A 14,225-nucleotide genomic window follows, 5' to 3' on the forward strand; every position below is an offset into this window, starting at 1 on the left:
AAGAGTGTTTTAGGAAATGAAAATAGAATTATATAAGAATGGTGTGACGATAACCTATCCTTAAAATATACTTTTGTAACTTTAATCTATAAATACTACTCTGAAACCTCTCCATGCCAGATTGAGATCATCCATCATGAAGCATATCATCCTTTTATTTATTATTTGTATCCCGTGTTACCATTCCCTTCATTATTTCCTTTTTACACAATCCACTCAATTTGTCATATTTACTCTTAATTCATTTTTTTTCCTTTTTTGTTCTCTTTCTGCACAGAAATTTCACAGCTGTGCGCTTGAAAAGGTGTATTCTCATCTCATGTCATCTCATCCTTAATTTCCAGAGATCAGATAAAAGCCAAGGTACAAACAGTCCTGTACAAGCATTGCGTTCATAAGTTAATTGCCGAGCGAATTACAAGTTGTTAATAAAGGTATGTACTACAATCTCATTAACAATTTAGAAAAAATGAAATCACAAAAATAGTTATTTTCCTTCAGAAATGTTTTGACTAGGTACCTCAGGAACACTGCTTATAGCAATGCTGCTAGTAAGCGCAACACTACCTGGGGCAATAATCGAATTTCCTGCCTGAACATTAATAATCGTTTCAGTTTTCTTTGGATCAACAACTAGATTTTGGGGCGCTACCGAAACTGTCATTTGCAAAACATGTGGTGGTGCCATAGAGATGTTTGCATTCTGCTGCCGTGGCACCGTTTCAGAAGAACTAGTAACCCTGATACCATGCGCATTTACTGGTTTTGTGGCAATCTTTTGCTGATCTGTAGCTCCTCCGGCTTCATTTGCAGCATGAAGTTGCTGTAATCTGTAATCGGTTTCAGGTCTGCGACAGACCTTTCTGAGCGGGACAATTTCCTAGAAAGAACAGGCAGGAGAACAAAATGCATCAAATCAAACGCATGAACTCTAAGTTTCAAATAGCGTAGTTGTCATCATTAAAATTCGATACACAATGATTCTGCATCATTTCAAAAGGCATCATCAGCATTAAGACTGAACAAGCATAGTAGACATGTCACTGTTTTGCATCTATTCTGCATTTCTTGATTCTATCAAATAATAGTAACCAGTAACCATTTGAATCAAAGATCCAATGGAAAATAAGGTATGGAAACTTAATTCAGAGAGAGAAAAATGGCACTATTTTATATCTGATCAGGACACCATTACAGCAATGAATATTTAGACACAAGTTAAAATAAAATAGATTGATATCTGCACATTTAAGAACCGGAGCAGAAGTGAGTTTTTTGTAAATGACAAAATAACAAGGCAACCAAAATATAAAAGAAAAGATCATGCAAGACAAAATCAGGTGATTATTATTACCTCTGACTGATCATGATCATATCGAACCAAAAATCTACATCGACAGCCTCTTACATCATGCCTCCGTCTTTGAGCATCAAGCACATGGGCATCAAAGTAAAGGGCTTGCTCTTTACCTTCCTGTAGTGTCCAAAATCATAGCTCATGAATAATAGGAAAAAAAAAGATGTTCCATAAAAGCAAAATACAAAGAGTTAACATGATCAATATAATCAGTCAAACTTTTCAACTGAAACCTTCCATAGATATTCCTACCTGAAAACAAAGAATGAGATCCCCCGGGAGGACTGCAACACATTCTGATGATTCACATGGCAAGGAACGTGGCCTGACATTTCTTTGGATATTAATCCACTCATCTTCCTCGGATCCAAAACCAGAAAACCGTACCAGCACTTCCTAAAACATGGAGAAAGTTGTAACCATTACACCATCGATAAGTATTAAAACCCCGAAACAATAAGTAGAAATGCACAACAAAACTTTATTCCATATTACTCAAAAATATTTGACAATTAAAGATGAGTTTAATATTGATGCACTGATCGTGCAATCATATCCGTTCTTTTGGATGACCATTCACGCAATCAATGTAAAAAACAGTTATTTCTATTGATGTGGCGTTATGTCATTAGGTACACGTATAAAATTACTTTACACTGACAGTGCATCAAAATTAAATTCATAAAAGATTACAGTACAATTAATGGGTTACTTGAAATTGAGACCCAAACTATTTATTGGTAAGATCCTTCATGAACTTTTCAAATATTGCTTTGAAACAAAGCTAGAAGGAAAAATGTACCACTAACACCACATTCTTTAGCTATCTTAAGATAAGCAGTTGGACTGACTTAGTGACAGTGAAATGTTACATACAAATCATTCATTCTCCCTGGAAAACAATTAAATCAGTTTTAATCATTCATAGCAAAAAAACAAGCAGGTCATTATGGTTCAAACACTATGAACATCTTAAAACAAGCATCACAAATAGGCATGTTAGGTAAGCTATGTGATCACAGAACTACGAAGTAACATCACATTTAAAAATAATAAATAAATACATAAAAATATTAAAAAGAAATGCATTAATTTCTTCACAAGATTTAGAATCAAAATCATCTCAGCCTAAAATTACCGGATCACTTGTATCCAGATATCTGTGTGATAGAAAGCTAGCCACATCATACCTAAGGGAAGAGTGGAAAAGGATTATGTCAATTTCTTACACATTATATATATATACACACACACATTAAGTGAGAAATGGAAAATTACACAACACGATTAAATGGTGTGTTTGGAACAAAATATTGATGGAATTGATTTGACATGAATTGAATTGGAAATGAATTGTGTTTGGAATTAATTATGTAAACTATAAATTGATTTGATTTAAAAATTGATATAATAATTTGATTTTACATTTTTATCCTTTATTTACCATATAATTTTTCCACACCACCAATAACCACTGTCGTACAGCTGCCAAACAACCTTCAATCGCTGCCACCAGATCACTGCCAGCTGCCATCAGACCTCTACAGCCTGTTACTTTTTTCCAAACCCTTTTCTTTTATATTAATACCTAAAGGATAAAAATGACATTTTACATTTTTATTATACCAAATCATTTCAATTCCAACAAAATTCTATAAAAAAAATGAAGGAATTTGAACTGCAGTTATAATCAATTCAAGTCCTATTTTTTATCTATTCCAAACAAATAATTTAATTTTGAAATCAAATCAATTCCAATTCCATAGTGGTCCAAACACACCCAAAGAAAACGCTAACCATGCTCCATCTCTTCCAGATTTAGCTTCAAATTCCATAACTGAATTTTCTGGAGTTACCTTTCCTGGTGTTGGAACTGAAAACAAATGAAGCCAAAGTATATTCTATAAGTAAACAAGATGACCAAAGAATAAAAATAAAAATAGCACTCTTTAGTCTATAGTTAAGACACCCTATGCATTTATATTTATTTCAATTGATATCCCTACTTGTTAAAGCATTGGCATAGTGACCAAATAATATAATTAAGATGGCATCACAGGAAATAGCAAATACCACTGTTTTCAAGATTTATACATTTTCAAATATTCATAAATGTCAAATTACCAATATTTATATCTCTACACTCGTCCCAAAATTCAAGGAAAATTCTTGAAATGTGTCATTTTCATCAATAATGGATCCTGCTAGGTTCATGTGAAAATATCATTTTTATCTAAATTTTGTTGACACTATACCAGTTGTGTTTGAAGTATTTTTGAACAAATACGGGAAAAAATGATCAGGTATGGATGTAGATATGGTGTGTATCTTACAGATTACTAAGCTGGACACAAAATTAACTGAGTCCAGTTTGTCTCTATTCAGTTGTGCCTTCATATACTTCCATCTTAATGAGAAACATCATGCCAAGTACATTAAAAGATAAAAGCAACATAATATGCACCCAGAGACATAAAATTTGGAGATTTTATATTTTAAACACGGCTTGAACCTAAAATGTATCTGTAATCAAGTTTTAACAAGCTTGAAATAAACAATGATTGCGATGAAAATAATAGTTACAATTTCCAAAATCAATAGTATATCTGTTAAAACTTAAAACTTAAAACTTAAAAACCAGGAAAATTACTATTATTAAATTTTAAAATGCTCAATTGAAACTGCAGTGTTAAATGAAAATGAGATGCATAACATGATTTGTCATTCTTCAACAACCTAGCAATCTTGAGAGGGAAAACAGGCAAAATCCTCTTAATATTACCCAAAGCTCAAAGTACATGAATAACAATGATATTATGATGCTGAAACTGATCATATGTTTGATTTTGTGTTGCACATTTATAAACAATCAAGTTAAACTAATCAGCACTATGCACTGTCAATTACATAATAATGAATCATTTTCAAAATTGCACAACAATCATCATTTACATATTATGAAAGTTTTGAATCAATTAATGGTTAATATATTAAGGCACCACGCACGTCATTAAACCACTTCGTCAAAAAGCAAAATCATATCTGGAGTTTGAAATGCAGAAGCTACGAACACCCAACAGGAGGGGTTGAGATCATGAGCTTGATGCAGGGAAGGAGGAAGACAGAAAACAAAGAATGAATAATTAGGTAATATACCAGACAATGAGATGTAGTGTACTTGATGGGGGAAAAAGAAATGATCTCATGTAATAATAGAGGGCTCTTTATCCCAATTAAATATGGATAAAATCATGAGAAAAGGAAGTAAGTAAAACAAATCCTATTAAATCATATAGGATACTCTATAATATACTGTAAGATATAATTAGGATCTCATGAGATATTTTCTTTATCTCGAAGACCTACTCCTAAATTAAAGCTTACCATAATATCGTTGATGTGCCTCTACTTGACACTGAAGATAAATGCGTTGTATTATTGAATTGGGAATTCAAGACTATGCGCCAAGAAGCCTAAAAATGATACAAGTGTGTGCTCTCTTTGTGAGTCCTCATTATCACCAACAAATCACATTGAATGACTAGATGCCTTCCCCTTATCCTTTTGTTTATATTAATCGAATTGTAATAACTGTGATTATAAAAAGGTGTCTTAACAATTACAAATCCCCATCCCCACTCCAAACAAAAACCCCTTATGTCTAGACAGTCATGATTAACTTCACGGTCAAAGATCTTCTCTATTGTTTGGACCTATTTCTTTATCTTGTATGTCCATTTAAACCAGCTGCATCCAATGCCCCTTCTTTAGATGATATCCCTCTTCTATTCCTAAATGGAATTCATGATTTAGGTCCACTCCTTGCCACATAAACTGCATTGGACCCAACATGTCTTCCTACCGGATGAATCGGGTTCCCACCAAGAAAGAGAAACAATCCTAGATTTTGGAATCGTGCAAACTTTTCCATCTCTTCCACCTAAGTTGGGCTTGGCCTGCCTATATCCCTTTAGGGAGAAAGATCCCCTTTGTTGAATAAAGAATCAATTTCGCCAAAGCCTCCTTTCCTAAACTGTGGATTAGAAACTGCTGTGCTGTCAGTATAGGAGAGACCCCATTTTGGCTGCTGTATGTAGATCAACCATGATGGCCATCCACCCCTGTGCTAGTCACATTCATTTGGTGATGGTGATGACAGTGATCAAGCAATGCACCATTAGTTTTACCCAAATTTAAGATTGCCCATGATGTTCTCTTCGATTGGCTCAGCTTTCATCCTTATGACCCTTCTTGCTGTTGTATCACCATCTCTCTCACTAAACCATTGATACCTTGCCTCCGTCACTAGCAACCCAATGAGGACTCACCATTAGGGTTCCCCCCCTATTGTTCTCTTGTAATTCCACCAAAGCTTCCCACCATAAATCTTGAATGGCCGATTCTAGTGGTGGTCGCAAGTTATTGTCATCATTCTTTTCTCATGACTCCTATCAACCACCCTCCTTTTGGACACAACTAGAGATGATACCAAAACCATGTTTGATGCCATCTATGACAGTGTGGTTTATGGTTTTGGCACGTTCTTATCACCTTCAAAACCTATGCCTTCCCCCTTTGTTCACCTTCTTTTATATCTTTCCTTTTCAACTTATACAGGGCACAAACCCTAATCAAATTATCATTAACTATATGAAACTAACTATAGAATCTAAACATGTGGCATCAAAGCCTCTATGAGTAAGTGTTCTCGAGTGTAAACCTTATTTGTCCTTATTTTAGCATAAGGTAGGATGAACAGTAAGGCAATAACATTGTCCACACTTCAAGTCCAAATGGCTCTAGCACGACACAATTGTTATCACATGATACCATATATTTGCCTTTGTCCAACAGTTTATGCGGTTGGGAGAGAGTTCATAACATTGACCAAGATTTAACCTTCAGTTTATTTGGTTCATAGCATTGACTGTTAACAATAATAAAATATAAACTGGACTCCTTAAAACACTATGGACAAAGAACTCAGTGAATCTATAGAAGTTGGACTGAAACGATTGCTAAACAAGATGGTCAATATTATCATCAGCCTGAAAAGCTGGTTGGAATGCTTCATGATAAAGGAAGAAGAGAGCTTGTTGGAATGATCATCAATGGAAAAATACTTGCAAGCAATGTTAGGCAATGAAGCAGCACCTTGAAGCATGGAAAAATAACCTGGGTTGCCAAAAACACAATGATATGATTTTACTATCTGTCTTAAGGCTATGATCCCATTACAAGTATAAACTCAGTTTGGTTAAATTAACCTAAGATTGTCAAGCTTGATAGTAGAAAACTTGAAATGATAGCATCGAGCAACTAGTTGAAGTTCTAACACAAACACAATCCCCTTGTGCTGAGTCAGTCACCAGTTTCTGTGGTAAGAAAAACAAAGCCCACCAAGCCAAAACGTGATACTCCCTCCATTCCACAATGTTGATTTTTTTTTTTTTTTTAATTTTAACAAAATTCAAATTGATTGTCATTTTAGAACTTCAATATGAAACATAATACCATTTTTACCTTACACTATTCTTGGGATACATCATACATGAAAGTCGTAGGTAATAAATTATGATGGTGGAATAAAAGGAAGGGTATTTTAGCTATTTACTTGGGTTTCTTTGAAACCTCTATAACATTCTATCATTTCCTTAATCGGTGCACAACCTTAAAAGACCAGCATCATGAAACTAAGGGAGTAATTTTTTGCAGTTTCCCCTCCCTCATGCACACTGCTTTTCTGCCCAGTATGGCTATGTAGTCATGCAAAATTTAAAATTTATGTACCATAAAGGAACAACATTCTACCTGAACCTGATGTAGTAGGAATTGGACCAGCTGTCAGTTGAGGTATATTCCTTACTGTGGTTGATTCATCCCGAGGCATAGGAGTGATATTTAACTTTCCAGGTGTCTTGCTTGATTTTGCCCTAATAGCATAGCGCTTATTTTGAAACCAATTCCAGACCTATAATAAAGGAAGAACGTAAGAAAATCAAGCATGAATGATAATCACAGCAAAAATAGAGTTTTCATACCTGTTTCATCTGCACTGTAATCTTGCCTTTCCGTTCTAGTGATTCACTGCACAAAAAGCATTTCATAACTTCCGTCCAGCTTTTAAGGGGTATACTATTCATATTGCATAAAATAATTAAAAATAGAATGGCGAATATGCCATACCTGAACTTCTCTGCAAGAGCTGTAAGTACATCGCGTGCTGGCATTGCATAGTTGTGATTTTGCAGAATAGTTTCCATTTCTGTCACCTGTACAGATAAATAAACTATAATTTATGCCAGTACCTTGATGGGAAAACTTCCATAAAAGAACTCGTCCCTTTTAGCATGATAGCCTTTCCCTGTTCTGTCATAAGTTGAGTGCTAATTTTCTTGTCCATAATAAAGTAGATGGCAGATCATAAATCTATCTGATTAGGACCTAATTACAGATAATTAATCCATATGTTCTCAAAGTAAGAGTCCCACTTAACCTCAAAAGAATCAGGAATAACAGTAAAATGGTCCAAAACATGGAGTGGGTATGGTTTTCTACACCACCAGATTCGAAAGCATGTCTTCCAAATACTTGGGAAATGAGAAACTAAACGTATCCATCCTGGATGTAACAACCTACTGCATCATCGCATACTAGGACATATAACAGTTATTCCTGAACTATATTACCCCAAATAAAAGTATCAACTATGAAGCCCCATTATTCTGTCCATTTTAAAAAAGCAAAGAAGTAAGAATATGTCAGAAAAGCAGTTCAAAATAACTACCTGTGGGATTGGAGAGAAGGTTAGTTCAAAATGTTGTGAAAGCTTACAATATATTAGGCTTGAAAGCTAACAGAGGATATATGGGAGATTACATTAATACACGACTAAGTATCCTGCATCAGTCTCATTAAGCAAAGAGGTGGACAAACCAATTAAGATAATTTACACAAAAATAGGAACGATGATCAATATCAGTTCCATCACACTTGTAATCCTTTTCTTTTCATTCTATCTCATTTATCCAAACAAACAAGTATTTTGCTGGAGTAATGAAGCTTCGTGTTTGTGTTTGCTTAACTTCAATCAGCTATCACACAACACTGGTAGATGACTCTTTGATTATCTATCTTCTTCAGTTCCAATATGGTTCAATTTATAGTTGGCAAGGTGAGCTTGACACAAGAAGTTAAAAAGGAAACTCCTTGATTAGCTTTTGTATCTAACTAAGTGGAACATTTGGAATGGGTCATCTTCTCTAGTGTGAAGATTCCCCAAGTAACAATAAAATATGGCACTTGACCAAAAATAACATGGAAAATGGGTAGCCTTAAACTATCTAAAGTACAAAATTGTTAAATAAACACAAGAAAGTAGATGGTATTCTTTTAATAATAATAATAAAGGCATTTTAGACACCAGTAATTAGGGCCAGTGTATTTCATACACAAACAGGTGAGAGCACAACCAGAAATCTAAAGAGAAGTCATGAAATTTAACTAAGTTTACACTATAGAAAGATGCCTATATAAACAAGATTTGCCTCAATTAGGCTTTTGGCAGCGCAGAGGGTAGTTAGGGGATTCCTCTATAAAGAATTCAGGAGAAGATCTACAACCTAGCACACTGGTCGCCTTCGTACTAGTTCCAAGTCCCCTCAAACTGCCATCTTCCAACCTGGTGGTCTCACTTCTCAGACTAGTACAAGTCCAAACCAAAGTCAAAGCTCCAAAAGTTTAAGGATAAGTTCCTTATCTACGAAAGAAAGAGTGCTATTATTTCAAAAGCTTGAAATTCCTTTTGGTAACTGCAATAAGATAAATATAAAGACTAGTGGCTAGCCAACTACTGCATATTCTGGATAAGTGTTACCATTCTTCTTTGCGCTTACAATTTACGTTTGTAAGCAGCTCATTTTTCAACCCCAGGAAGTGATATGTGATGATCTATTCTATCTTAACTTTTCAGTGCAAATAGTAGATTCACTATGTTCAGAACATTATAGAGACACAGAGCATACACAACCCTAATCACAATAAATTCAAATCCTCACTTTAACAGAGATTGTGTACATACTTAGTGAAAAGAATCACATGCATTTTGGTTCTATCTCTATGACAGAAACAAAAAGACGTAGATACAATTGGATATTTTTTGCCTCCAGTTTTAGGAAGGAAAGAAAATACAAGAATTAAAATTTTTTGCGTCTCTGTCTCTGTCCCTGTCTCCACAACTATGATTTTGTCTCAGAGACATTATCCAAAGGCCGCCTTGAATGCTTGAGAGAACCAGGATTTCCTAGTCAAGTCACTCCATACAGCAAATACTTTGAAATTTTACAAGGCAAGGATTCTAATGCAAAAATATTACCTTTACAAAAATAAACTGGTAATTTTTTCTCCCCTTTTATACTTACGCGGGTAATATTTGTTTAAGGTATATGACAGTAAAGGCACAAAACAGATAATTACCAGACAAGGAAATTCAGTTGTAATAGTTAGAATAGTGATTACCAAAATTAAGTAAGGATTAGATTTGTGATAAGGATAACATAATCAGTTATTGGCTTTCCATATAAATGACACTTATGTACACCTTGCCTAACACACAAGAATATGTTACAAAGAATAAAATTATGTTTCTCTCGTATCCTCTCTTCTCTAATCTCCTTCATCATCATTCTTACTCAATCACTCTGCAATCAATATACCTCAGATAATTGGATATGTGATATCTATGAAAACATGTTTCCATATAATACTAGTTTTACTAGTACTGAGTCTACATTGACAGCATCTACTCTACTTCTAACCATGTCTCTGAGCCGTCTTTCTTCTCTGTACCTGCACCTCAAAGACATCGACCATGATCCCCATCTCCTTCACCTCCCATTGCACTACCAACACCCTCCCCTCCTCCCTCTCCAATAACTACAGATATTCCCCCATCCACATATACACCTCCTCTTAAGACAGAATACATCTCTTACTCTCCTACTTCCTCACCTATGCTACCTATCATTGTCCTAGAAATACAGCTTCCAAGAATTTCTATAACTCCCTCACATACCACCAAAAGACACCATATGATAACTAGATCCATAACTGGTTGTCAAAAACAAGGCATTCACCACCACTACACCACCCATTGATCTCACCTTGCAATTGCCAAAACAGTAGCTCAAGCTCTTGCCACCACACAATGGAAACAAGAAACTGACAATGAATAATAGAGCTCTTACGAAATGTAATTCTTGGGAACAGATTGAACCTCGCCCACTGCAACGATCATTCATTGCAAATGGGTTTTTGCTCTCAAAAAGGATCCACAAGAGAGAATCCTGAGGTACAAAGCAAGATTGGCTGCTAAAGGGTTTCATCAGAGGGAGGGGTTGATTTTGATCAAACCTTCACCCCAGTTTTGAAACCACAAACAATTCGAGTTGTCCTCGCCATAGCTCTCTCCAAAGTATGGAATTTAAGACAAATTTGACTTTGTCAACGCATTTCTCAATGGAGATTTTTATGAAAAAGTCTATATGCAACAACCATTGGGGTTCATACACCATAATACTTCTCTAGTTTGTAAATTAAGGAAGGCAATTTATAACCCTCAAAAGATTTTTGATTCTGTAGTACTAAGTCTGATCCTTCTTTATTCATAAGAAATACAACTGACTCTATTACTTGCCTACTTGCCTATCTCGATGATAACTTAGTAACAGGGTACAATGTAGCTAACATAGAACTTCTAATCAAGCAGCTGAACTCCATATCCTAAAAGACCTGCACAAATTCAATTCTTTTTCTTTTTTGGATTAGAAGCTTTTTATCCAGCCACTGATCAATTGCACCTGACACAACAAAAATATGCTACTGATTCCTCCATACAACAAAAATGCTTGATGTCAATCCTATGCAAACTCCAATGGCCTCCACCAACCAAATTACTTGCTAATGACTCAAAGCCATTTGAGGATCCTAAGCAGTATCGATCATTGTTGGTGCTCTTCAATATCTAACACTAACTATACCTGATCTTACCTATTCGGTCAACAAAGTTTGTCAATTTATGCACTCACCAACTCTAAATCATTGCGAAGCCATTAAGAGGATACTGTGCTATCTTTGATTACTTTAGACCATGGATTGCTATTTACCAAAAGCAACGACTGGCTATTGTCTTTACTTGGGTAATAATCTAGTGGCATGAAAATGCAGTAAACAACAAACAGTCAGCAACTCTAATACAGAGGTAGAATTTTGAGCATTGGCAGCAGCTCAGGCAGAGATTAGTTGGACCAGAAACCTTCTCAGAGAACTTCACATTCCAATTTTTGTCCATCTATTGTGACAACCAAAGTGCTTGTCTCCTTGCTGCCAACCTAATTATACATAGCAGATCCAAGCACTTTAGTTGAATCTCCATTTTGTTAAGGACAAACTAACACGTCACCCACATACCAGCCCAGCACCAGATTGTAGACATCTTCACCAAATCCCTCTCCATAACTCTCTTATGACAGGTTTAAATCCAAATTAAGAGTGACACAAAACCCACTTTTAGTTTGAGGGGACATGTTAAGGTATATGACAGTAAAGGCACAAAAGCAATAGATGAACTTGGTCAAAACAGAAAGTACCAGATAAGAAAATTCAGTTCTGACGGTTAGAGTATTTGATTACCAATGCAGTTTGGCACTCGATTTGTGAAAGGCTAACAGAATCTGTTGTCAGCTTTCCATATTAATGACACTTATGTACACAAGAAAACGTTACAAAGAATAAAATTCAGTTTCTCTTATATCCTCTCCTCTCTAATCTCCTTCATCTTCATCCTTCTTACTCAATCACTGCAATCAATATACCTCAGATAACTAGATTCTTTACAATATTAACCATCCTCCTCCTCTTGTTTTGTTTTAATTTCTTTACATTTATTTATTTCCATAAAGAGACTGACCTAAGATGTAACATTAAAAAAAAATTAAGGGCAATATTATTTGAATATTTGCACATACATTACTTTGACACCAACTCCAATAACAGGCACCTATTATTCGAGGGCGCGAGAAAGAAGAAAATGAATGGGATTGAATAGATGCGTACCTCGGTGGGAGTGAAGCGGAAGGCGGGGACTCCATTACTGGGTGGGCGACCCATCTCCGAAGCGGAAAGGGGAATCCCGGGCAGGGAGAGAGTGTGAGAATGCGAGAAAGTTAGGTGTTTGGATTCCGAGAAAGTTGAGAACTTTCTACGTACTGCGATTTGCGAATAGTGGAAGGCCGGGGTCGTCGTTGATCGATAATCCCCGGCGTTATGAATTACAGAAACCAATTACACGATTTTTTTTGGTGACTAAAGTACTAAACCAATTACACGATTATTAAAGTATAAATTCTTCTTTAAATATTTTCAACGGTTTTTTTAATTATTTAAAGTTTGAATTTAATTTTAATCCACTATTACTTTAGAGTAACTTTATACGTATATCTAATTACTTAATAACACATCAATAAAAGAACATAAAATATTTTATACTATCAATAAATTTTAATATATTAATAGTATAAAACATTTTATACATAGCTATCAAATTTAGATTAGACCAGTCGAACAATATAAAATATTTTATATGTTTATATATAATTATTGAACCAGTCCGTTTAACTAAAAAACCAATAAATCAATTTTCAACCAATTCAAATTAAATGTTTAATTATTTTTGTTATTAACCCATAAAAATCTAATCTAAATTATATTAAACCGGTCAATTTTAGATTGACCCGAATCTATTAGTCCGACCGGGTCAATGTAATTCACGTGCCTCCACACTGCACCAGTGGTGTACGAGATCTATGTAAGAGTCTAGGAGATGGCATTTTTGTATTAATTTAAAGGTGAAAATTTAGGTACAATTGACTTTACGTGAAGTTGATATCTGAAAATTATTAGATAATTTAACTGATTTGACTAAATTTTTATCTAATAATTCTTAGATATCAACTTCAAAAAAAGTCGACTTCACTTAAATTTTCATCTAATCTAAACATTTATTATTTTAAAAGAACTAATAATTATATATATCATATTAAAGCAATTATATATTTTATATTAAAGCAATGAAACTTAAATAGTGTAAAACATTATTTTTATTCTTTAATAATAATATTATATTTATTTATTTTATAATTTAATTTTGATACATTAACATTATAAAATATTTTATATAATTATCTCATTATATCCGTTAAATAACTATTCATACGATTAATATATAAGATAATTATTTTTACTGACGTAGTGTTATTAATATACTTGTGAAGATATACATTTTAAATTTTAACTTTTGATTTTTATTATTTTTATAATTTTATATTTTTATTTAATTATGACCGATCAACCGGGTAAATCAGTGACCCACTGGTTGAACCAATGACCTAATAACCCGGGCATATGATTGAATCAATTATCGATTGAACCAATGACCTAATAACCGATTTTATATAGTCATACAATCACATTCATTCTTTTGGATGACTATTTACACAGTCAATGTAAAAGATACTTATTTTTACTAATATAGCATTACATAATGGAAGCCACTCAGATAAAGACGCTTAAAACGTCTTTTTCTAAAGATGTTTTTTAGTAATTAAAATTTAATACATATAATCGATTAAATTATGTTATTTTTTTCAAAATTAGATCAGATAAATTGATTTGGTCGAAAAATTGGTAAATCAAATTTTGAACTGGTCTAAATTAATATTTTTTTAATAAAAAATTACTACAATAACCTTATTATAAAAAATAATTAAAATATTTCTATTATATATATTTTTTGAAAATTCTAAATCCTAAA

The 14,225-nt window shown here is 34.0% G+C and overlaps 1 protein-coding gene across 3 annotated transcripts; it reads right to left on the reverse strand.

The window, feature by feature from the left end:
* Positions 254 to 12,740, reverse strand: LOC107630217 (protein SAWADEE HOMEODOMAIN HOMOLOG 2). 3 transcript variants are annotated; one of them, XM_021118647.1, is made up of 10 exons: positions 12,470 to 12,740; positions 7,544 to 7,629; positions 7,399 to 7,444; positions 7,169 to 7,328; positions 3,155 to 3,230; positions 2,496 to 2,547; positions 1,610 to 1,753; positions 1,355 to 1,474; positions 521 to 880; positions 254 to 375 (listed from the first exon to the last, which is right to left on the reverse strand). In XM_021118647.1, exons 1-10 carry the CDS (start codon positions 12,521 to 12,523, stop codon positions 334 to 336), a joined length of 1,140 nt encoding a protein of 379 aa, XP_020974306.1. In that variant the 5' UTR covers positions 12,524 to 12,740; the 3' UTR covers positions 254 to 333. The 3 variants fall into 3 exon arrangements, with proteins under 3 accessions (XP_020974306.1, XP_020974308.1, XP_020974309.1); XM_021118649.1 differs by having other exon boundaries at positions 7,544 to 7,726; positions 12,470 to 12,720; XM_021118650.1 differs by lacking the exon at positions 12,470 to 12,740 and adding an exon at positions 8,145 to 8,309.

Source organism: Arachis ipaensis, chromosome B03, assembly GCF_000816755.2.
Source record: "Arachis ipaensis cultivar K30076 chromosome B03, Araip1.1, whole genome shotgun sequence".
NCBI classification, from domain to species: domain Eukaryota; kingdom Viridiplantae; phylum Streptophyta; class Magnoliopsida; order Fabales; family Fabaceae; genus Arachis; species Arachis ipaensis.

What these genes read in the sequence shown, in the direction of transcription:
- LOC107630217 (XM_021118647.1), bottom strand. Translation starts at nt 12,523, where the DNA reads ATGGGTCGCCCACCCAGTAATGGAGTCCCCGCCTTCCGCTTCACTCCC. An exon ending in ATCTCATTCTTTGTTTTCAG is followed by an intron (nt 1,475 to 1,609) that starts GTAGGAATATCT and finishes TGGACACTACAG; the next exon opens with GAAGGTAAAGAGCAAGCCCT. An exon ending in CTATAAGCAGTGTTCCTGAG is followed by an intron (nt 376 to 520) that starts GTACCTAGTCAA and finishes ATGCTTGTACAG; the next exon opens with GACTGTTTGTACCTTGGCTT.